Here is a 19,716-nt window from a genome sequence, read left to right as displayed (position 1 = left end):
AGACTGCGCTTGTTTTTTCTCCAGCGACCGCTTCGGGCGGCATTTCCCCTTGAGGCGGCTCGTTACGTGCACGAAGCTTAGTATTGAGATGAAAGTGAGGTTGGTTGTTGGCCCGACAGGACAGCACGGAGTGGCCGGGGCCGGTGTGACGGGTGGCGCTGAGCGCCGGCGGCTGGGCGTGGCCGCGCGGCGCGCCGGCCGGCCGCCGCGTCGTCACGGCCGAGGACGCCCGGCGGCCACATTACGTCTGAACCGAGCGTTCAGGACGTCGCTTCTTATATTATTACTTTGCGCCGATTGACGATTACGGGGCCCGGTAGCTACCTCCGGCCGAGATCGAACCTTATACCGACAAACTAAGGTTTAAGGCACACTGTCAACTTATGCTAAATTTGTGTACAGTCGACATCACTGATACCAAAATATTGTCTTTCGAATGAAATACGACAACAAACTGTAAATATATCTCTGGTGTCGACTGTACGGCGGCAGTGGCTACTGTTGGGAACCCAATGATACTGGTTAGGGTTGTTTTGTGTACAATCCCGAGCAAAGCGATTGTAATAAAAAATGACGACACACAAAAGTAGTCTGAGCCGTGAAAATTTGCCTTAGTAATGTATAAATGATGCCTGCATTCAACTAGATTCCATGTTTAGGAAGGATTTAGAATGGCTTTGCGCTCATTCCTGTATTGCGTTTAACGCATTCTCTTTTTTCACTTCGTCTTTCTTCAATTACGTAGGTATCGTCAGAAATGGTGACGGAAGTCATTCTAAACCTGCACTAAAGGCCCGTTAACACAATAATCAGTGTTAAGTGCGAGTTGATACATTTGCATTTAGTTTAAACGCAACTGGCATTTATTACTACAAATGTATGAACTCGCACTTAACACAAAACAAAGTGTAAACAGGCCCTAATGGCAGTTTCACAAACTATTATAAACAAATCAAAGCCGTAACTATTTGATATACAACCCTAGCTCAGTTAAAAAACTCAAGTCAAAATACTTGAGACTACTATGCTTATTCCTAGCATACTTTGCTATATTATATTGATTTTGCATCCACATTTAACATCTAAATATATCATATGACCTATAAGTTTTGTGGGACATTCATATCCAGCCAAAATCAGTAAATATTAATGTGTTCTCGACTAAGACTCGCTTATATAAAAGCTCACATCTTAGGTAGCATCAGGTATAATGTTATGTATGTGCTAGAAATAGATACGTAATAAATGGTCTTAAAGTAAATCTGCGCTAAGCTCTATAGATTTTTGTTCCGAGGTATAGTTAGTTTAAAAAAATATATTTATTTTAATCGCTAGAGTAAAGTAGAATGAGTTAGAAATTCTACTGATTATTTTGAATGTTATTTAGGTAAACTTTAGACATTTCATCATGTCATTATCTCTTGTATGCTAGTCGTTAATTTTAATATATCTAATAAACAGAGATCGGACAAATTAGCGTCATTGATCGCAATAATGTGGACATGGCTCCAGAATTGATTGAATAATTAATCGTTTCATTATTTTAATTCATTTCTCACCTAAGATTTAATTTTGTTTCCTAGTCAATAAATAACACAAAGATTACTTATAATGTAGATTTACAGTGCATATGGTGCTACTTTACCGCACTAGTGCGATAATTAGCACATTACGTAACTATGTCAAAAAATTAAAAGGCCAAATGTACTGTAAAACGTAATACGCAATTCGTGTCGATTTAAAACACTCCCTTCGGACGTCTTCTTTTTCTTGTTTACTTTTTCGCACTTTTATCGTAATGTACTGTTATTAAAGAATATAATCTATATTTTTTCAAAATTTTCTGTATTCTGACCCAAAAACCGATTTAACATAAACAAATAAATTGTAAAGATAGGGAGCACATTTGGGGGTATTCTATTAAAACTACGTGGGTAACCCACTGTTCTTCGAAAATCGTTATACAAGTAGAATTTGGAGTTTATTTTCTGTTCTAAGTATTGTGCGATAGTCTCAAAATCTGGATTTCTTTAATGCTAGACTTTAATTTTGCCTTGCAAACCGTTTTCTATTTCTCCTTGTATATTCTCCAGATTATTTGCACCATTAACATTAGTGGATTGCGAGCGGAGGTTTTAGCACTTAAAGTATGTTTTTTTGATATTTAAAAAATAGACTGAGCAGTACAGAACACAATATACAATAATCAGTCTTTTTTTTAATTTACATTATAAGGAAATTTTTCCGAAAAGAAATTAATTAAATGATTAGTTATGTAATCCATTTTGGAGTCATGTCCACATCATTGCGAGCAATGACGCTAATTTGGCCGATATCTGCAAATCAATTTGAATATAAGTTAAATTTATTACTCCAGTATTCTACATTTTTATCAAAAACGTGCGTAGGTATACAAATTATTGAAATCTGGTTCATGCTAGAACAGACAATAAAAATACTGTTGTAGTCGTCGAAATAGGGACTCTAAATTCTTTGATTTTATTAGATATTCGAGATTATTGCGTTACCTGAAGTTACCTTCAACAGCATTAATTTTGCTTTACTATATTCCTATATTTTTTATCATAGCTATAATCATATTTAGTTAAGGTATCATAAACGAACTGTAAATATGAATCAGAAAGAAGCATAAATTCTAAAGTGTTGTAAATAAATTCATTAATATTAGTGTTGACGTAGTTATGGTTATTATTTATTTTCTTTGACTGTCTGTGATAAATTATAAATTAATAATTAGTTTATTCATGAATGTTGTAGAGGACATACAGAGAGGTAGCCAGTCATAATCAGCATTAGTGAATATTCAACTTTTTATGTGAGATGTATGTTGTAGGTATACTCTTTTTTCATAAGCAAACTGTTATTTTTTAACTTCAGATACTGTGCTTTCAATGTTGTGACTAGTTTTGAGTAAAATACAAGATTGTCAGTTGGGTGTTACTGTGGTCATAAATAAGTATAATAATTCAAGGATATTTTTGTATAGATTTGCTCCTTTAACTATTGTTATTCTTAACTAAACAGAAAATGTGGGTGTAAGTTACTTTTCAGTATTTAATTATTATTCACAAACAGTTCTCTACCTAGTCTGTATGTTGTGTATCCAATTATTTTCCCATAGAAGTTACAGAGCTATTCCCACTAGTTACCACCAAGTTGTTACCAGTGGTAACTACTGGGATGTGTTTCCCACCTCTTACGAATGGTTTCTACTGGGATATAAAAAATCCCACTACCAAACAAAATGTTGGAGGTAACTACTAAGAAAAATATTCACAGAAGTTACCACCAAACCGAGTTGATAGTATGATAGTGAGATTTTTCCCAGTATTTACCACTGGTAATAACTTGGTGGGAATAACCCAAGTTACATAACATGTGCGTAGATATGTCCTGTACCTAAATATAGAGATATTAACTGTTAGTGTTCTGTGTCCTACTAAGGTGGCATAGCCATTCGTGTTTAGTGATGATAGTGGGACTGCAGAGATACTGTTTCGCTGGCCATAGCACAAATTTGGTATAAATATAACTATGAAACATCTGTTTTGATTGTGTACCCAATTTATCTCAATACTTAATAAGTGTATGTAGTTGTTTGTCTATTAAATATGAATTCATCTGCAAAATAATTTATTCTGAGATTAATATATTGTCTGTTGTTGAGGCTATTGCCTAATTCGGTCAAAGTATTTATCCTGTGTAATTTTTACGACTTTGGAATCTCTTACATTTTATTAGTATTAATTTACTGTGCCAAAGATAAGATTTAGAAATAAATTCAATATTATTTTTTCATTAGATGTTATATCAATGTTTTCTAATTATTAACGCATCATGGAGTGTTAATATAAACTAGAATTGATGTAATAAATATTGTTATTCTCTGAAACTAGTGCATAGGAAAAATATGTAAGAAATTTGTTTTTACATTAAAATAAAGAAAATAACTGTTTGCAATGATTTGTTTATTTATCACCTATATAATATTTTCAGTACACAATGTAATACCAGTTACAACATCACTTCATGGTTGGTGTCTATGGACAGAACATTCATTGCTTTTTGGTGCGGCCACACACTCGACGAGTGGTATGGGAAGTATGCAGAGCAGTATGGCAGACAAAGATGATTAACATGGCCATACTATGTCTCTGCGTCCTTCTCTTGCTACTTCCCATACCACTCGCCCAGTGTGTGGCCGCGCAGTACATCTTAACTGGGTTTCTAAATATTACTTGCATAGGTCATGCAACTTACAACTTGCAACCAATCTTTCATTTACAAAAGTTAGTTTCTCAAAGCAATAATAGTTATTTTCACCACACCAACTGGTAAAGGCCCTCTTGATTGGTCAAAAACTAATGAGTTTGCATTTTATCCACATGTGGGGCAAATTAATCAGATGCAAATTTTGAGTTGTTTCCTTAGGTTTGCTTTTAAATGATAATTTTTTAAATTAAGTTCATTTGGTTTTGTTTTTTTTTTGGTATTGCATTTTCTTCGCATTAGTGTAGTGAAGTTATGTGTTTCGCTTGGAGGGAAAGTTTGTTTAACCCTTGTGCCTTAAAACCCTCGCAACTCTCAAGATTGCTTGCTTGGGTGTCAATATTAGCACAAGCTATTAAACAACAACTGTACCCCCTAGTAAAACAAATAGCTATTGTTTACACATGTGGATAAAATACAACGTTATCAGTTTTTGAACAATCAAAAGAGCTTTTACCAGCTGGTGGTGAAAAAAATTTTTTATACACTACATTAGTAACAAAATAAGACTACAAACAGAAACATGCTTGACTGACCATTTGTATATTATTTTATGTCATTGCAGTAGTGAATAAAAAAATAATATTATACCACATTATTACACAAATTGACTAAGTCCCACAGTAAGCTCAATAAGGCTTGTGTTGAGGGTACTCGGACAACAATATATATAATATATAAATATTTATAAATACTTAAATACATAGAAAACACCCATGACTCAGGAACAAATATCCATGCTCATCACACGAATAAATGCCCTTACCAGGATTTGAACCCGGGACCATCAGCTTCGTAAGCAGGGTGATTACCCACTAGGCCAGACCGGTAGTCTAAATCTCAATAAATAAGACATAAATCTGTGTAACTTCATACTGGTCACGACACGAGCATGCTTGATGAAAAATTCTAAGTGGTTAAAGGGTTGATAACAAAAATAGACAACTGGTAAGTTTCATTATCAACCCCAAAAGAGAAATCATAGAATATGCTGTTGTCATTACTTGAGAAATGTGGCTTCAAAAACCTGGAGTCTGTGGTAAGCCTAGTGCCCCATACTCTTGTCCCTAAAGTGAGTAAATGAGTATGTTTAAGCCCATTTAAACATTGATAGCAAAAGTGTATTATGATTAAATATGGCAATAACCACCAAAAATACACCTACAAAAACATATATTATAAGTAGGTATATTACAAAAATATACCTACTTATAATGAATGTGTTAGCATGAAACTACACAACACTATTTGCAACTGACCATAGTTTTGTAGAAAACAACCAAAGTGACTTACATCATAATTCAGTGAATTTGGTCACTTATTGCAATGATAAGAAAATTGAGGTGGTTATTTTCTGCATAACTAAGGTCCTAGTCTCTTGTAAGGTATGAGTACCTTGATCATCAACATTTCATAAAAAATACTATTTACAAATTCACCCGAATAACCATCAAAAGAATATGAATAATATTGTACAAAAATCACCTAAGAATGGTACTACTAAATATAATACATATTATGTACAATAAATTATTAATTTCAAGATGATTCATCTAAAAACCCATCATCCTTCAATGCACTCTGTGCACACAATATTTGTGCACTACTTTGAATTGTTTTTAAATCACTTTTATCCAAGGTCTTATTTATCATATCCTGGATTTCCATGTTCTGTTTAGCAGTTTCATACACCTTTTCCAAAGCAGATATGTCATTCTCCTCCGCAGTGAGTAAAGCATCCATCAAAGCTGCTCGCTCTACTCTGTTCCTCAAAGCCGTAACATCTTGTTTTAATTTATCGTATTCAGTATCTGTAATTTCTTCTTCGTGAACCTCATCAGCAGGTAGCAGCACATTTGAAGGCACAGACAATATTCTCTCGATTTCACTGTCCACCACTTCCAAGGAAGGCTCTGCTCGTTCACAGTATAGCCGTAATATTTTTTTACACAAACTACGTATTGCTTCTTTGTCACTTTCATTTAGGTCAAGGGAATTTAGAAGATACGTTTCCATATCACACACACCAGTCCTAATCTTTTCTTCAACCATTTGTCGAAGAGCTATTTTGACGCGCTGCGCTCCGAAGCCAAAGTGCTGGGTTTCGTATTCTTCGTCGGTTCCTCCTTTCCACCGATTCATTCGAATCATTTTGAATGTGTATAATTATTTCAACGTTTAAAAGGAAGCGTAGGAATCGGAACAATAACACCACAAACAAACCAACCAAGCCCAAACGGTAAACTTTCAAACACATATTGACGTTTGGCATGATGTCAGCGTTGCTAATGTTGCTATGTGTTACAAAATAAAGCCATGCCTTCAATAACTGCAAATACGAATTAAAACATTTCTGTGATATTTATTTAATTCCAATACATGACCATAGATAAAACACAAAAATAATAACAAAATCAAATTAAAATTATATTTTTTTTTATTGAAAATACTTAATACTAAGTATGTAATGTATTAGTATTTTTTTTCCACTTCACTTTGTATTGAGAGAAAAATACCACGTACAAAGCTGTACAAAAAAAACGCCACATGGCATACAAACTCTGTAGCTATTTGTATGCCATGTGGCGTAGCATAGTGATACCTTATTATAAATTTAAGACCTACTGTTGTACATACCTATGTTTAACAAATAAATAATTTGGAATTTGGAATTTGGAAATACTCACCCATACAGAAAGAGAAAATGTTTTTCCGCTTCAATGTATATTATAGATGATCTTTTAGTATGTTCTTGACACAATAAAAAACTAGGTTTATAGGTTTCCTTTTTTCAAAAATGTTCAATGTTTGATATTTTTGCATATGAACTATTTTTTTACATTTCAAAAATTGTTAACGTTGTGCTGATATTTGGTGAAATGGAAAAAAAATACTCTTGCTCGGACCCGACGTCAGGCCTGCTATCAGGCCTGATAAAGTGTGGATGTAATTGGCACTAAATCATTTTCTCCCAGAATGGAAAATTTAATTAGAAAAGTACCGTTATTTCGTAGGATCGTAAAGCTATTCTTTCCTCTTAAATGGTTGGATTATTGTTTCTAAAACGCCAACTACATCCACACGTCCTATATCAGGGCCCCTACCGGGAAAATCGAAGTTCGTCAAATGCGGGCATTTTTCTCTCTCACTCTAATTACGTCTTAATAAGAGTAAAAGAGAAAGATCCCCGCAATTTGCGAATTTCGGTTTTCGCGGTAGGCCCCCAGGCCCGAAATCAGTCCCAATTTCGGGCCTGATAATCGCTTTCCGTTTTACGGAATATCAGCACATCTTTAATAATAGATATTTGTCATGTAAAATCTTTTCTCTAATAGGGTTGTTTCCATCTACAAATCTTAGGGCAGAATTGTATCCCAATAAATTCATTTGGATTATAAGAACATGTTAAATTACTTTTAGGGGACCTGTAATGACCATATTTATGTAAATATAGAATTTAAAATATCTTTTGGCACACGTCACGTGACCAAACTCGAAACGTCTTTGAAGATTCTGATGACGTCACAACTCTCGGATTGACACTGTTGATAGTTAGGCGATAAACAACAAATGACAAATGTCAGTTGACAGTTCGTATCTTCTACGTTTGAATGTAGTTATGTGTCAAACCGTAAACTGTGACGTCACACAATTTTCAAAGAGCTTTTTGGGCGCGAAAGCGTCTCTCAAAATATATTTAGTTAATTTAACATATTTAAAGCCGTTTTTAGTATAAAAGTTTAATTTTAGGGCAACTTTTAGTTAATATAGAACGCAATACAAGCGTTTTTCAAAAATTGGAAACAACCCTATTGCCAAAAATGTTCAATGTTTGATATTTTTGTACATGACGTCGGGCCTGGGGGCCTGCCGCGAAAACCAATATTTGCTTATGCGGGGATCGTTCTCTTTTAATCTCGTAAGACGTAATTAGAGTGACAGAGAAAATTGCCCGCAATTGACGAACTTCGATTTTCGCGGTTATAGCCCAGGCCTGATAAAGTGTGGATGTAATTGGCCCTTAACCCAACTCGATTTAAAATGTATCATATACCCACAAACTACCATTTTTAATACAGTTGCTCAAAAAGTGCTACTTTACGTAGCTGTTTAGCGTGCGGAAAGTTGGATTTCGCGAACTAGTGCTTTTTACTTTTCCACTTGTTCCAATTCATGACTACTTATTGATGAGTGTTAATGTTAGTTTCCTTTAAAAGTCGTAATCAACATAAAAACCTACTGTTAATGTAAAAATAATAAATATAAGCATATTTCATATTTTATTACTTACCACTTCATCATTGTAACACGTTTATTTTATAATATTGAAAAACCGTTCTTAATAAGTTGTCTGAATGGAACGGGATACCTATCAAATATACGCCTGTCAAAGAAGAGGCGTTTTTCTTACTGCAAGAATGTTTTAAATTTCCAAAGGCAACATTTGATATTCTTTTCATATAATTTAAATTTACGATACACAAATAATCGTAAGTAACGATACTTAGGTCAATAATAGTATAATATTTTATATTTACCATTGTTTCTGTTTTATAGAACATGCATAAAAAAGTACTTGTGGTTTTTTTATTTTTTCGCAACTGTATTAAAAAACGTCGTTCGATACACGTGCGAAAATGTCATTCCTCACTCGTCCCGAGTCTTCCCACTCGCCTACGGCTCGTCGGCTCGTGGCAAGATATCTCGGTATTCGTGAAGTAATGACATACTTTCCGCACTAGCATCGTAATGTACTAATTCCTCCCCATCCATTAGGGTAAAAGGAAGATAACACTGGCAGCCCCAAATAAAAAATATAATATTGCGGATGCTAGTTATTTCAGCCGACTTTGGTATCGACGCATAGAGGCAATGATATAGAGATGAAATGGGGGAGGGGCCGGTGACCGAACGAGATGCAGTTATGGAACTTACTTTATTGTTTGTCCTTGTCACAGTCTCACATTTCATATTCACTTTTTTTAAAGCCTGACAACAGTTTATTTAACCCTGAGATAGTGTCGCTGCTGCAAACCAAAGAGCATATAATCACTACGTTTTACTGCAAACAGCCTACGTATGGCAATAATGTGCGTACGTCATGTATAGTCGGGTTAGTGGGCATTGGCTTCATGTTGATACTCGTATAATGTGAAAAAATTGCTTACAGAGAATTCAGTTCTTTCAATTTACCTATTCGTTATAATCTGATTCTAAATATCCAATATTTATATATTCTTCGTTTTCTGACTCTGACGAAGTCTGGTATTCATTAGATGTTGTATCGCTTTCAGGACCACCAGCCTCGATTATAAAATGTTCAGTCTCCAACTCGATTATAGGACCATTATTCCTGTAATCGTCTTAAATTTTTTTAACATGGTCATAGCAATAGGGTATTTCCCAATTTTTTTGAAACGCTTGTATTACGTTCTATATTAACTAAAAGTTGCCCTAAAATTCAACTTTTATACTAAAAACGGCTTTAAATATGTTAAATTAACAAAATATATTTTGACAGCTGCTTTCGCGCCCAAAACGCTCTTTGAAAATTGTGTGACGTCACAGTTTACGGTTTGACACATAACTACATACACACGTTGTATGTCTATGCACGTAGAAGATACGAACTGTCAACTGACATTTGTCATTTGTTGTTTATCGCCTAACTGTCAACAGTGTCAATCCGAGAGTTGTGATGTCATCAGAATCTTCAATGACGTTTCGAGTTTGGTCACGTGACGTGTGCCAAAAGATATTTTAAATTCAATATTTACAAAAATATGGTCATTACAGGTCCCCTAAGAGTAGTTTAACCAGTGGCGTAGCGTGCCTTGGCGGGGCCCCGTATAAAAATTTGTTTGGGGGCCCTTAGGAAGGGTAAAGATTTCTCACAAAAACGTACGTTCCCCCGGGCCACGGGGGCCCCGTGGCCCGGGGGCCCCGTATAATTGATACGGCAGATACGGCGGTAGCTACGCCCCTGAGTTTAACATATTCTTATAATCCAAAAGAATTTATTGGGATACAATTCTGCCCTAAGATTTGTAGATGGAAACAACCCTATTGCTCCAATTTTCTTGAGTTACTTCCTATACGATAATAATTTATTAAAAAAATTAATCAGTAATGAAATACTGAATCTGAATTCAAAATATTTTACATAACTTAACTAAATTCTTAACATAAAAAATAAGTTTTATACCTGAAAACTATCATCAACAAGCTTTAGAAAAGCCTTATTATCGATAGACGCAATTTTAGCTTTTACAATGCCCCAAATCACCACCGGGTAGGCGCTCTTCATCTACTTTTCTTCTCTTCTACATGACCGATCATTATCAATACCTCCAGACTATCTTCGTGTCCGAAGTATCAAGTATGCGCTGGGTGCAAATAGTGGAGAATTGTGTTCGAATTTTCAGCTGGAACCTAACCTTATGATTCGTTTGTGCGGCGGGCTTTGAGCGTAGTAAGAGACTCAAATATACTTTGACATGACTTTGCAAATTTTGTATCACCTATTTATATTACTTATTCTATGCTTTTGTAAATATTGGACTCCAGTGGGGCCCCCATATTGCTACTCTTTCGAATAGACTGAGTTCTGCAGCTTTTGCAGTAAGCAAAATCCGTCAGTTAACTGATGTCAAAACAGCTCGATTAGTATATTTTAGTTACTTCCATAGCATTATGTCATATGGTATTTTACTGTGGGGTGGTGCTTCAGAGATAAATACCATTTTTGTTCTGCAGAAGAGGGCTATTCGAGCAATATATAAAAGACTCACTGAGAGATAAATTTAAGGAAATTGACATCATGACAGTGCACTGTCAATACATTTATGAGAATATTCTGTATGTGCATAAAAATATTGCCGATTTTAAGAAAAATTGTGACATTCATAATATTAATACTAGAAATAAACATAAGCTCGCCGTGCCCTTCAATCGGCTCCATAAAATTAAAAAATCATTCATGGGTAATTGTGTGAGATTTTATAATAAACTTCCAAACCATATTACTGAGTTACCAATTAATACATTTAAGAATCATGTAAAGCGTAAACTTATTTCTAAAGCTTATTATACCACACAAGACTACATGAATGATAAAACAACGTGGGATTAATTGTGATTCGAAATGATTAATTATTTATTATATTTGAATAATGATGATGAAATGGATATTCCAATGCATGTATTTCCTTTGTTGTTTTTATTATATTTGTTTGACATTTAGAATTTATTCTAGAAACAATCTAGACTAGTATTTTTTATAATTTTTTTTTGTATGACTGTATTTTGTGAAAGTTTTAGTATTAAATTTGATCTATGAATTATATTCATTAGTATTATATATGGAATAATATTTACAACATCAATAAATTGCTCTGATAATTAGATTAAGATAATTATATGTAATACTGTCTTACTATTCATAAGTGCTTGTTGCTAGGCCTACATGAATAAAGTATATTTGAATTGAATTGAATAGTGCCTGTTTTTTTGCAATATTTGCACGCCTGCATGCAGACTGAATGCACGGATTTCTTTTATTTTGTAACACCTTCACATAACTGTTTTCTATTCAAATAAATTCTTTGAATCTTTAAATTTTTTAATCAAAAACTCTCGAGATGTAAATAACTTTGATCTCTGTAGTACACAAGACTTTTCAGCTCAGCATTGAGAACATATTTGGAAGGTAAATATACAACTGAGTTTTTATACTGACTTGATTTCTTGATAACGCTATGGTAATAATACTGGTAAAACGTAAAATCTATTAAACATATAATTATCATATTTAAACATAAAACTCGTAAAATATATTTAATGGCGACGTCGGAAAAAAACTTATAAATATTTTATTCCTGAATTTAGGAACTCCTCTTTTTTTACAAAACATGTATCCATTATTACTTAGAATACCTTATTACCTACGTTTGCAGATAGCATATGTTAATTCTTACGGAACCGGTCATGGGACTATTTTCTCGACACCTGTAAAATTTCTACCACTTTATGCGTTAAAAGTTAAATGTCCTATTTGTTCTTTATGTTTTCAATGTATTTAATAAAAGATACAGCATATGGTTTTAATATTATTACCAAATAAAACCATGTTTTTTGCTCCAGTCGTTGTATGTATCGCGCCATTAATTTTAAAATAAAGAAAAATCAATGAAACTTGAAACTAATGCAGCTCTATGGGTCTTTGTTTATAGTAAAATGTTACCTGTGTTTAAAAACTGATGATAAATACCTACTTATTTTACAGGATTTGTCTATAGCAGGGGTTCCCAAAGTGTGCGCCGCGGCGCCCTGGTGCGCCGTAGAAAGTAAAGAGGGGCGCCGTGAGTTCTATCATTATCCGAAACTACAAATATTCGCGGGTACCTATTTGAGCGCTCGCATCGGTAAATAATATAGCGTCGTGTCACTCTTTTTCGACCGTGATTTTAAATTTACAAGGGCGCCGTTGCAAACTACTAAACTTGGAACTGCGCCGCATGTTGAAAAAGATTGGGAACCCCTGGTCTATAGAGTCTGCCCGGAATGAGAAGAGCTTCTCTTTCCGCACAGACTCTACCATCCCGTTACCGGTGCCTTCTCCATTATAGGGGTGTTTACTATGTATATAGATTATAGGTATTCACTTAAAAGTGTATCCATCCACTAGCTTATTGGCCCAATTTGCGGTCCGATTGAAATGCATTTATATCAAAATATGGAGTCGAATGGAATCTCGGAAACATCTCATCTCCATCGCCCTAGATCTGAAGGGTCGATCACTCGTTTTATAAATAGATAAAGTCTGTATTAAACGACCGTGTACCTACCTACTGAATTAATTGTCTCGCGGATGGGGATGAGTTCAATTGAGTCCTTTCTTTTTATTTGCCTTTAAGCTGAACGAAATTGGATACTTACTTAACATTGTAACACCTGAGCACACTTAGGTAAAAGTCGATTCGTAAGAGTTAGAGCGGGATTTATAGATACTAGATTGGCAGGCAGATTATAAAGTGCGTTTTTTTGCATTAGAAAGAAGGTAAGCGATTTTGAGGTGTCTTTTTATAAAAACAAAAAAAGACTTGAAAAATAAGTCACGGCAAATATGTTACCATTATAATACAGGCATCGCAGTTATTATCGCACGGTGCGACTAATAGCGAGCCATGGAGTCGTCATTAGCAACAAAATTCAACTCATATTTTATACTTATACTTATTCATCAATTTAATTAGTGATTTTAATTTTACAAGGACAATAATGTTTGTAAACGATCCTTTAATTTTGTCTTTCAGGACATAAATATAACAAATAAGAATAATTACCATTTTTTTGTATTGATTAATATATATTCATATTCATATTACTTTTATACCTCTTTTAATATAGGTACATGTTGTTTTTTTTATCAAATTTCTTAATATAATCAATACAAACAATGGTAATTATTATTATTTGTAATATTGATATATTCAAAGACAAAAATAAAGGGTAGTAATAGTTCTTGATTATAAAATTAATATCACTTATTAAATAGATGAATGAGTATGAGTATGAATATGAGTTGAATTTTATTGCTAATGTCGACTCCATAGCTCGCTATTAGTCTTACCGTGCCATAAAAACTTCGATGAATTGTATATATCATATAATACGACCATTTACATTCTTTTGCTTTCATAAAAAGCGTTTTTGAATAAAAAGACATGTCAAGATTGTTTCCTTTTATTCTAATGCTAAAAAAAAGGAACTACGTAACGAATCGTTCTGCAGGACTCGTTCCTGTCTGGACAAATGATCACTAATTAAAATATTTCGCACTTCGAGTAAGTTTCAGGTTTCAAAGTCTTCAGACTTATCTTTGGATCCATCCAAATCTATCAACATTTGAAGAGTTCCCTATATTCCTCTTGGAAACTATCATCAGAACTGGACTTTTGACAAAAATGTTCCTTGAAAACCTAATTTGCTTAACAAACTTAACGAACGTGCAATACGCCTTGTTCCGTCCTGGTCTTCAGCAGCAGCAGTTCCATTTCATCAAATGGCACTTTTTTAGGGTTCCGTAGCCAAATGGCATAAAACGCAACCCTTATAGTTTCGCCATGTCCGTCTGTCTGTCTGTCTGTCCGAGGCTTTGCTCCGTGGTCGTTAGTGCTAGAAAGCTGAAATTTGGCATGGATATATAAATCAATAAAGCCGACAAAGTCGTACAATAAAATCTAAAAATGTAATTTTTTTTAGGGTACCTCCCCTACACGTAAAGTGGGGGTGAATTTTTTTTTTCGTTTCAACCCTAGAGTGTGGGGTATCGTTGGAAAGGTCTTTCAAAACTAATAGGGGTTTTCAAGAAACATTTTTTGATAAAGTGAATATATTCGGAGATAATCGCTCCGAAAGAAAAAAAAATGTGTCCCCCCCCCTCTAACTTTTGAACCATAGGTCCAAAAAATATGAAAAAAATCGTGGAAGTAGAGCTTAAGAAAGACATTAAATGAAAACTATAGCAGATATGATCAGTTTAGCTGTTTTTGAGTTATCGCAAAAAGTTTTCCCTTCATAGTAAAATTGTTTAACTCGCGTGAAAGGTACCGTTTCATCCCTTGGTTAACAATTTACTATACTTTAAGCTCCAGTTTAGCTTATTGTGACGGTAAGTACGGAAGAGTAACTACGGAACCCTACACTGAGCGTGGCCCGACACGACATACTCTTGGCCGGTTGTTTTATTTATACAAACGCTTGTTTTGTTGATGATATTTAATTAGTGAACGAACCATGATTCAAGTACCTAACTTAATCGGATTCTTATTGGAAAGTAGAGTACTCTTGACCGTCAACGCCTGACCTACACCGCTACGCCTCACTACACTACGGGTAGTATTTACTTAGTATTTTAATCAAGTAGTGTCAACGTCAGGCAATCGTCATTAAAAACTGAATCAGTGTATTAATTAATATGATAAACTGTGACCACTTGATTATGTAAATTACTGGGTTGGTGGGTATAAGTCGCCTACCTCTATATGTTTTAGTAGTGAATTATGTAGGTATAGAAGATATAGAGACCGAGAGGATAAGAACATTAAGAACGGTCGATGTGGCTTGTAGGATGTACAGCGAACTGCAAGTGCTCCACTTGGTATGAATAGGATTCTTGGTAAGAATATAGGTAGGAATACTGGTCGCATATTGAGATACCCTCCTCCAATTCTAGGTATAGGGAGAGCCGGCATAGCTTTATTTGACGTTCATAAACGCATTGTAATATAGGTATGGCTACTTGATCTTTATCTTTAATAGAATTCATTCATAAAGCGGTTTTGCAATTTTGCAGCCCGGTGCACCTATCTACCTATGTCAAGTAAGAAGTTAGTCTCTGAACTCCGGCTACAATGGGGATGGATGACAATGACAGGAAAAATTACTGTCACGATAAAGGAAGTGGGTTAAAGTGTGACGTAGTTTAAGTGGAGCGAACTGTGTAAAAACAGCAAGTACCTACTCGGCGTGCGATCTCGCGATTAGCAAATTTTTTACAACATGGCCACTAGTGTTGTGATGCCACTGATGCCTTCAGAATCCCACGAGCTAAGTATCTGCTCCGTTCCCATTCCCTATGCTATGTTACATTTCGCTTAGCTATTTATTTCAGGCTACTGTATTTAATTTTATTGCTTATTAAGAGCTAACGAGTCAAACACTAGGCTGAACTAGTATACATTGTCACCTAAACTGGGTTCCCAGTGCGCTAAATTTGCATGGTTTCGGCAAGCTATTGGAATCACCCGAACCCGTTGTCTTGCACCGCGACCCGCGACCGCGCGTCGCGTTCAGTTCAGTAGCAACGTGGATTTCGCACAGTTCGAACGCACGCGACCGACGCGAGCCCGTAACTTCTCTTGTTATCATCGTCAAAATCTACTTCTAAACTAAACTTATTGAATTAAGCTTCATTCAAATAGTAATTCTGATTGTTCTGGTCAGAACAATGCTATAAGTTTCACCGTTTAAGTTGAGATTCGTTTGCCCACGCGTTTCGAGTGTTTACAAAGTTTGTTTGATTTGGTGGCAAGTTAAAAAGAACGTATTTAACAGTGCTAGTAGTGTGTGTTTGTGCCCGTGAACTTGTGGATTCTGTGCTGGATTGACAAAAATAGGTAAATCTCCTGCTGCCAGCTAGGTGAGGCCACTATGTTATTACAAAATTTATACTCATTTAGATAACTGCGCATGATAAGCGAAAATATTTGGATACGCTACATGTGGTTGAACTCGAAAACGTGACGTTTTATTTGGAGGATAAAAACACAGATTTATAATTGAAATTGCGACTTCGTTTCGTTTATTTGATTTTACCAAGGTAATCATTTCGATGTATTTTTTTATGTCGTCATGTAACTAAATAATGTATGCGTGGAGTGGAAGTGCTCACGAATTGTTTTAAGTAGGCAATAAGGCCGGCTCGGGAACGTTTCCACTTTCCTCATACCACTAAATTGGGAACATTCCCGGAACAGCACACTTGTTAGTTCATTTTAAAAAAGGTCTGACTAGGTATTGTAGGTAGTAAGGTAGGTAGAGGTAGCTTTAGTATAATAGGTCTTCCATTCTGTACGCTACGTTATTAGGTCAATTAATTGAAACCCGTTAATTTAAATTAACGGCACAAGTTGAATGAAAACCGGATGAATGTGAAATATTCTGCTTGCACTGTGTCTCCAGGATATAAATCAATATCCTGCGGTAGATACCTACCTACATACCTAGATAACTTATCTATCGGTTCAGTGTCTCTGTCTGGGTAGGTGAACCATGAGCCATCAGTTAGGTTAGGGGAAGGAAGTACCTTGCTATAGCCTGTAGGTAGGCAAGGAAGGCATGAAGGCAGGTAAGGTAATAATAAAATAATATCTGATATACGAGTAGGCAAGAATTCTTATGTTTTTTTTTTTTTTTTTTTTTTTTTTTTTTTTTTTTTTTTTTTTTTTTTTTTTTTTTTTTTTTTTTTTTTTTTTTTTTTTTTTTTTTTTTTTTTAGCACACTTGAAAGTTTATTCTAAGACGAAATGTATTTGTGTAATAATTGTAAAATAGAATAACTACATATTATGTAGGTATATTGTAATACCTACTTATGCCAACCTACCTATACTTAGCCTATTTTTGTACCTAACCGTTGCCGGTACAGGCGATGAGCCGATGACTACAATTCTGTGGCCCTAGTGAAAAAGGGTACAAGTCTCTGGCAGTTTAGGTGTATAAGGGCATAAGTGTTACGTGGAACTTACACCCCTTTACACCTGCGCTGCCAGAGACTTGTACCCTTTTTCACTAGGGCCACAGAATTTCACCTGGATGACCAGGGGACTAGCCAAAATGACAATCGTTTGCGCGACGACACCGAAACGCTATCTCAGCTAGGTATGTGTCTCTCTTAGACCGCGAGCCAGGAACAGATTTCCATGATCAATCGCCTTCTGGGCGGAAACTTGGATAGTGGTTAACGGCTATGTATGATGAACCCTCGTGGACGTCAGCAGTCGCTCCGTTGGTGTAAACACGTAAGTAAAGAAAAATTGTCATCGACTCCCGTTTGATACTTACAGAAAATCGTCAGCCGGTGATATCGCGGTGGTAAGAAAAGAACGTCAGCTGGTCGCTTATTTTTTAAGCGCTTTACCTTTTTATGATAGCAATAACAAATCATGAAACTTTGCATGTAGCACGCTATAAGCGGATTACGCAATTTACACTTTACGCATATTTTTTGGACATAAAGTGGTAAGGCGCGTATTTTTTACATGTTCATTTTACAGCTGACGGTCTTTCCACCGCGATACAACCGGCTGACGGTTTTTTTTAAAATTTAAAACCGCATTTAAACTATCATCTGATGAAGTATCAGCCGGGAGGCGATGACTGACGAATATGGTCCTGGCCCACTGTCTACATATCTATCACTCTTCCATGTGGTAGTGCGATAGACACAGATAGCGTTTCATTTATCTGTACATCGACAAACTCCAAACGAAAAGTGAACATTTTATAACTTTATATATTACTTAAAGGTAGGTTACCTGTCGCGTCGAATGATAGACTTTATGGCAGTACATATATAAAGTATATGATGTATATGAGTAGCTGTCAAGTAAAATGTTTGTAGACATTTATTGGAAGTTAGCACATTAATTTATTTAGAAATGTAACATTTTAAGTGATTTAAGAATAAAAATACAGTGAAAACATATATTCTTCAATTCTTTTTTTAAATTAAGCCCAGCCCTATTAATATCAACAATTCACGAAACACATGGCAGCGATTTTGACAGCCCAGACAGTGCAAGTGTTATTTTAAGCGAAATTTCTATGAAATTATGACGTTAAGATATGAAGTAAATTAACACTTCCACAGGCTGGGCTATCAAAATCGCTGCCAAGTTAGCTTGGTCTGACTCTAGACTCTTTATACACCATGGGAAACAGTGGCGTAGCTAGGCGTGGACGAATGGGGCCCTCGCCCACGGCCCCGCAAAAACAACCTTTTTTGGAAATACACATTGAAAAGGGGCTCGCAATGGCGTCGCAGACGTGGCTTCGCCCACGACTAGATTAGTTCACGTTACGCCACTGATGCATGGGAAATAACAACGCTGATCCCGTCCAATGGCAGAAATGGGAACTTACGTGGGCTTCAAATCTTTTTTTTTAAGAGCTTTGTCACTTTTGTGACAATATCGCTCTGAGGGCTTCAAATCTTGTTAGGTGCCTAGTGCCTACCTAATTTTAGGTGATTATGTAAGAACTCCCTTGTAGGTAGGTACGAGGTACATATAGGATCTATACTTACCTATAGCTACAGGAAAGTCGTAAACATGATGGGTTGTGGTTCAGTGCCAAGGTTCAAGTTATTTACCTAATGTATCTACTGATAGTGATGTTGTAAAGTATAAGTACCTACTTATCTAAACGGCTGGCACATGAACCATGAAAGCTTTATAATTGAACAAGCGAGGGAAAGTCTCCGTTTCAGCTGCTTGGGCAAAATTCCTTTCAGCTGTACTTTTCTACTATGTTAAATTTTTCTACGGACTCTCGTGTTAGTTTGTGAGCAGGTTTGATTCTTTTAACTTAAGAGGGAAGAATAGCTTTTTTTATCTAACAAAATAACAGTAATTTTCCTATGAAATTCCACTTCGGGAGAAAACGGTTTCCACTAACTAAATCTTAACAAATCACTTTGATTTTGATGTCGATCGCTTCAGCATAATATATTCTAGGTTTCGCTTTTTTGGATATTTTGCAAATTTTGAAAAATTAAAACCTATATGTAAACCTATTTTTTGATTGTGCCAATAACATACTAAAATATCATGGAGAATGGGAAAATATTTAGAAGTGGAAAAAC

General features: G+C 35.3%; 2 protein-coding genes and 1 long non-coding RNA gene across 3 annotated transcripts in view; 2 read left to right on the top strand and 1 right to left on the bottom strand.

The window, feature by feature from the left end:
* The window catches only part of LOC133526354 (probable G-protein coupled receptor CG31760), a 146,148-nt gene extending 142,172 nt beyond the window's left edge, over positions 1–3,976 (top strand). The window contains exon 18 of the mRNA XM_061862944.1: positions 120–3,976. Coding sequence (XP_061718928.1) covers positions 120–149 — 30 coding nt within the window. The 3' untranslated portion in view covers positions 150–3,976. The remainder of the gene's footprint in view (positions 1–119) is intronic.
* Positions 3,977–5,483: 1,507 nt separating this feature from the next.
* LOC133526360 (protein MIS12 homolog) lies at positions 5,484–6,680 on the bottom strand. The gene has a single exon (XM_061862955.1). It carries the CDS (start codon positions 6,439–6,441, stop codon positions 5,830–5,832), a length of 612 nt encoding a protein of 203 aa, XP_061718939.1. The 5' UTR covers positions 6,442–6,680; the 3' UTR covers positions 5,484–5,829.
* Positions 6,681–15,290: 8,610 nt separating this feature from the next.
* LOC133526365 (uncharacterized) overlaps positions 15,291–19,716 on the top strand; it is a 127,407-nt gene continuing 122,981 nt past the window's right edge. The window contains exon 1 of the long non-coding RNA XR_009800719.1: positions 15,291–16,492. This is a non-coding gene — a long non-coding RNA (uncharacterized LOC133526365). The remainder of the gene's footprint in view (positions 16,493–19,716) is intronic.

Source organism: Cydia pomonella, chromosome 16 (genome assembly GCF_033807575.1).
Source record: "Cydia pomonella isolate Wapato2018A chromosome 16, ilCydPomo1, whole genome shotgun sequence".
Classification (NCBI taxonomy): Eukaryota; Metazoa; Arthropoda; class Insecta; order Lepidoptera; family Tortricidae; genus Cydia; species Cydia pomonella.
Note: the sequence above shows the minus strand (reverse complement) of the source record. Positions and strands in the feature narration are given on the sequence as shown.

Bases quoted from the DNA above. Each gene is read 5' to 3' on its own strand.
- LOC133526360 (XM_061862955.1), bottom strand. From the start codon at position 6,441: ATGATTCGAATGAATCGGTGGAAAGGAGGAACCGACGAAGAATACGAA.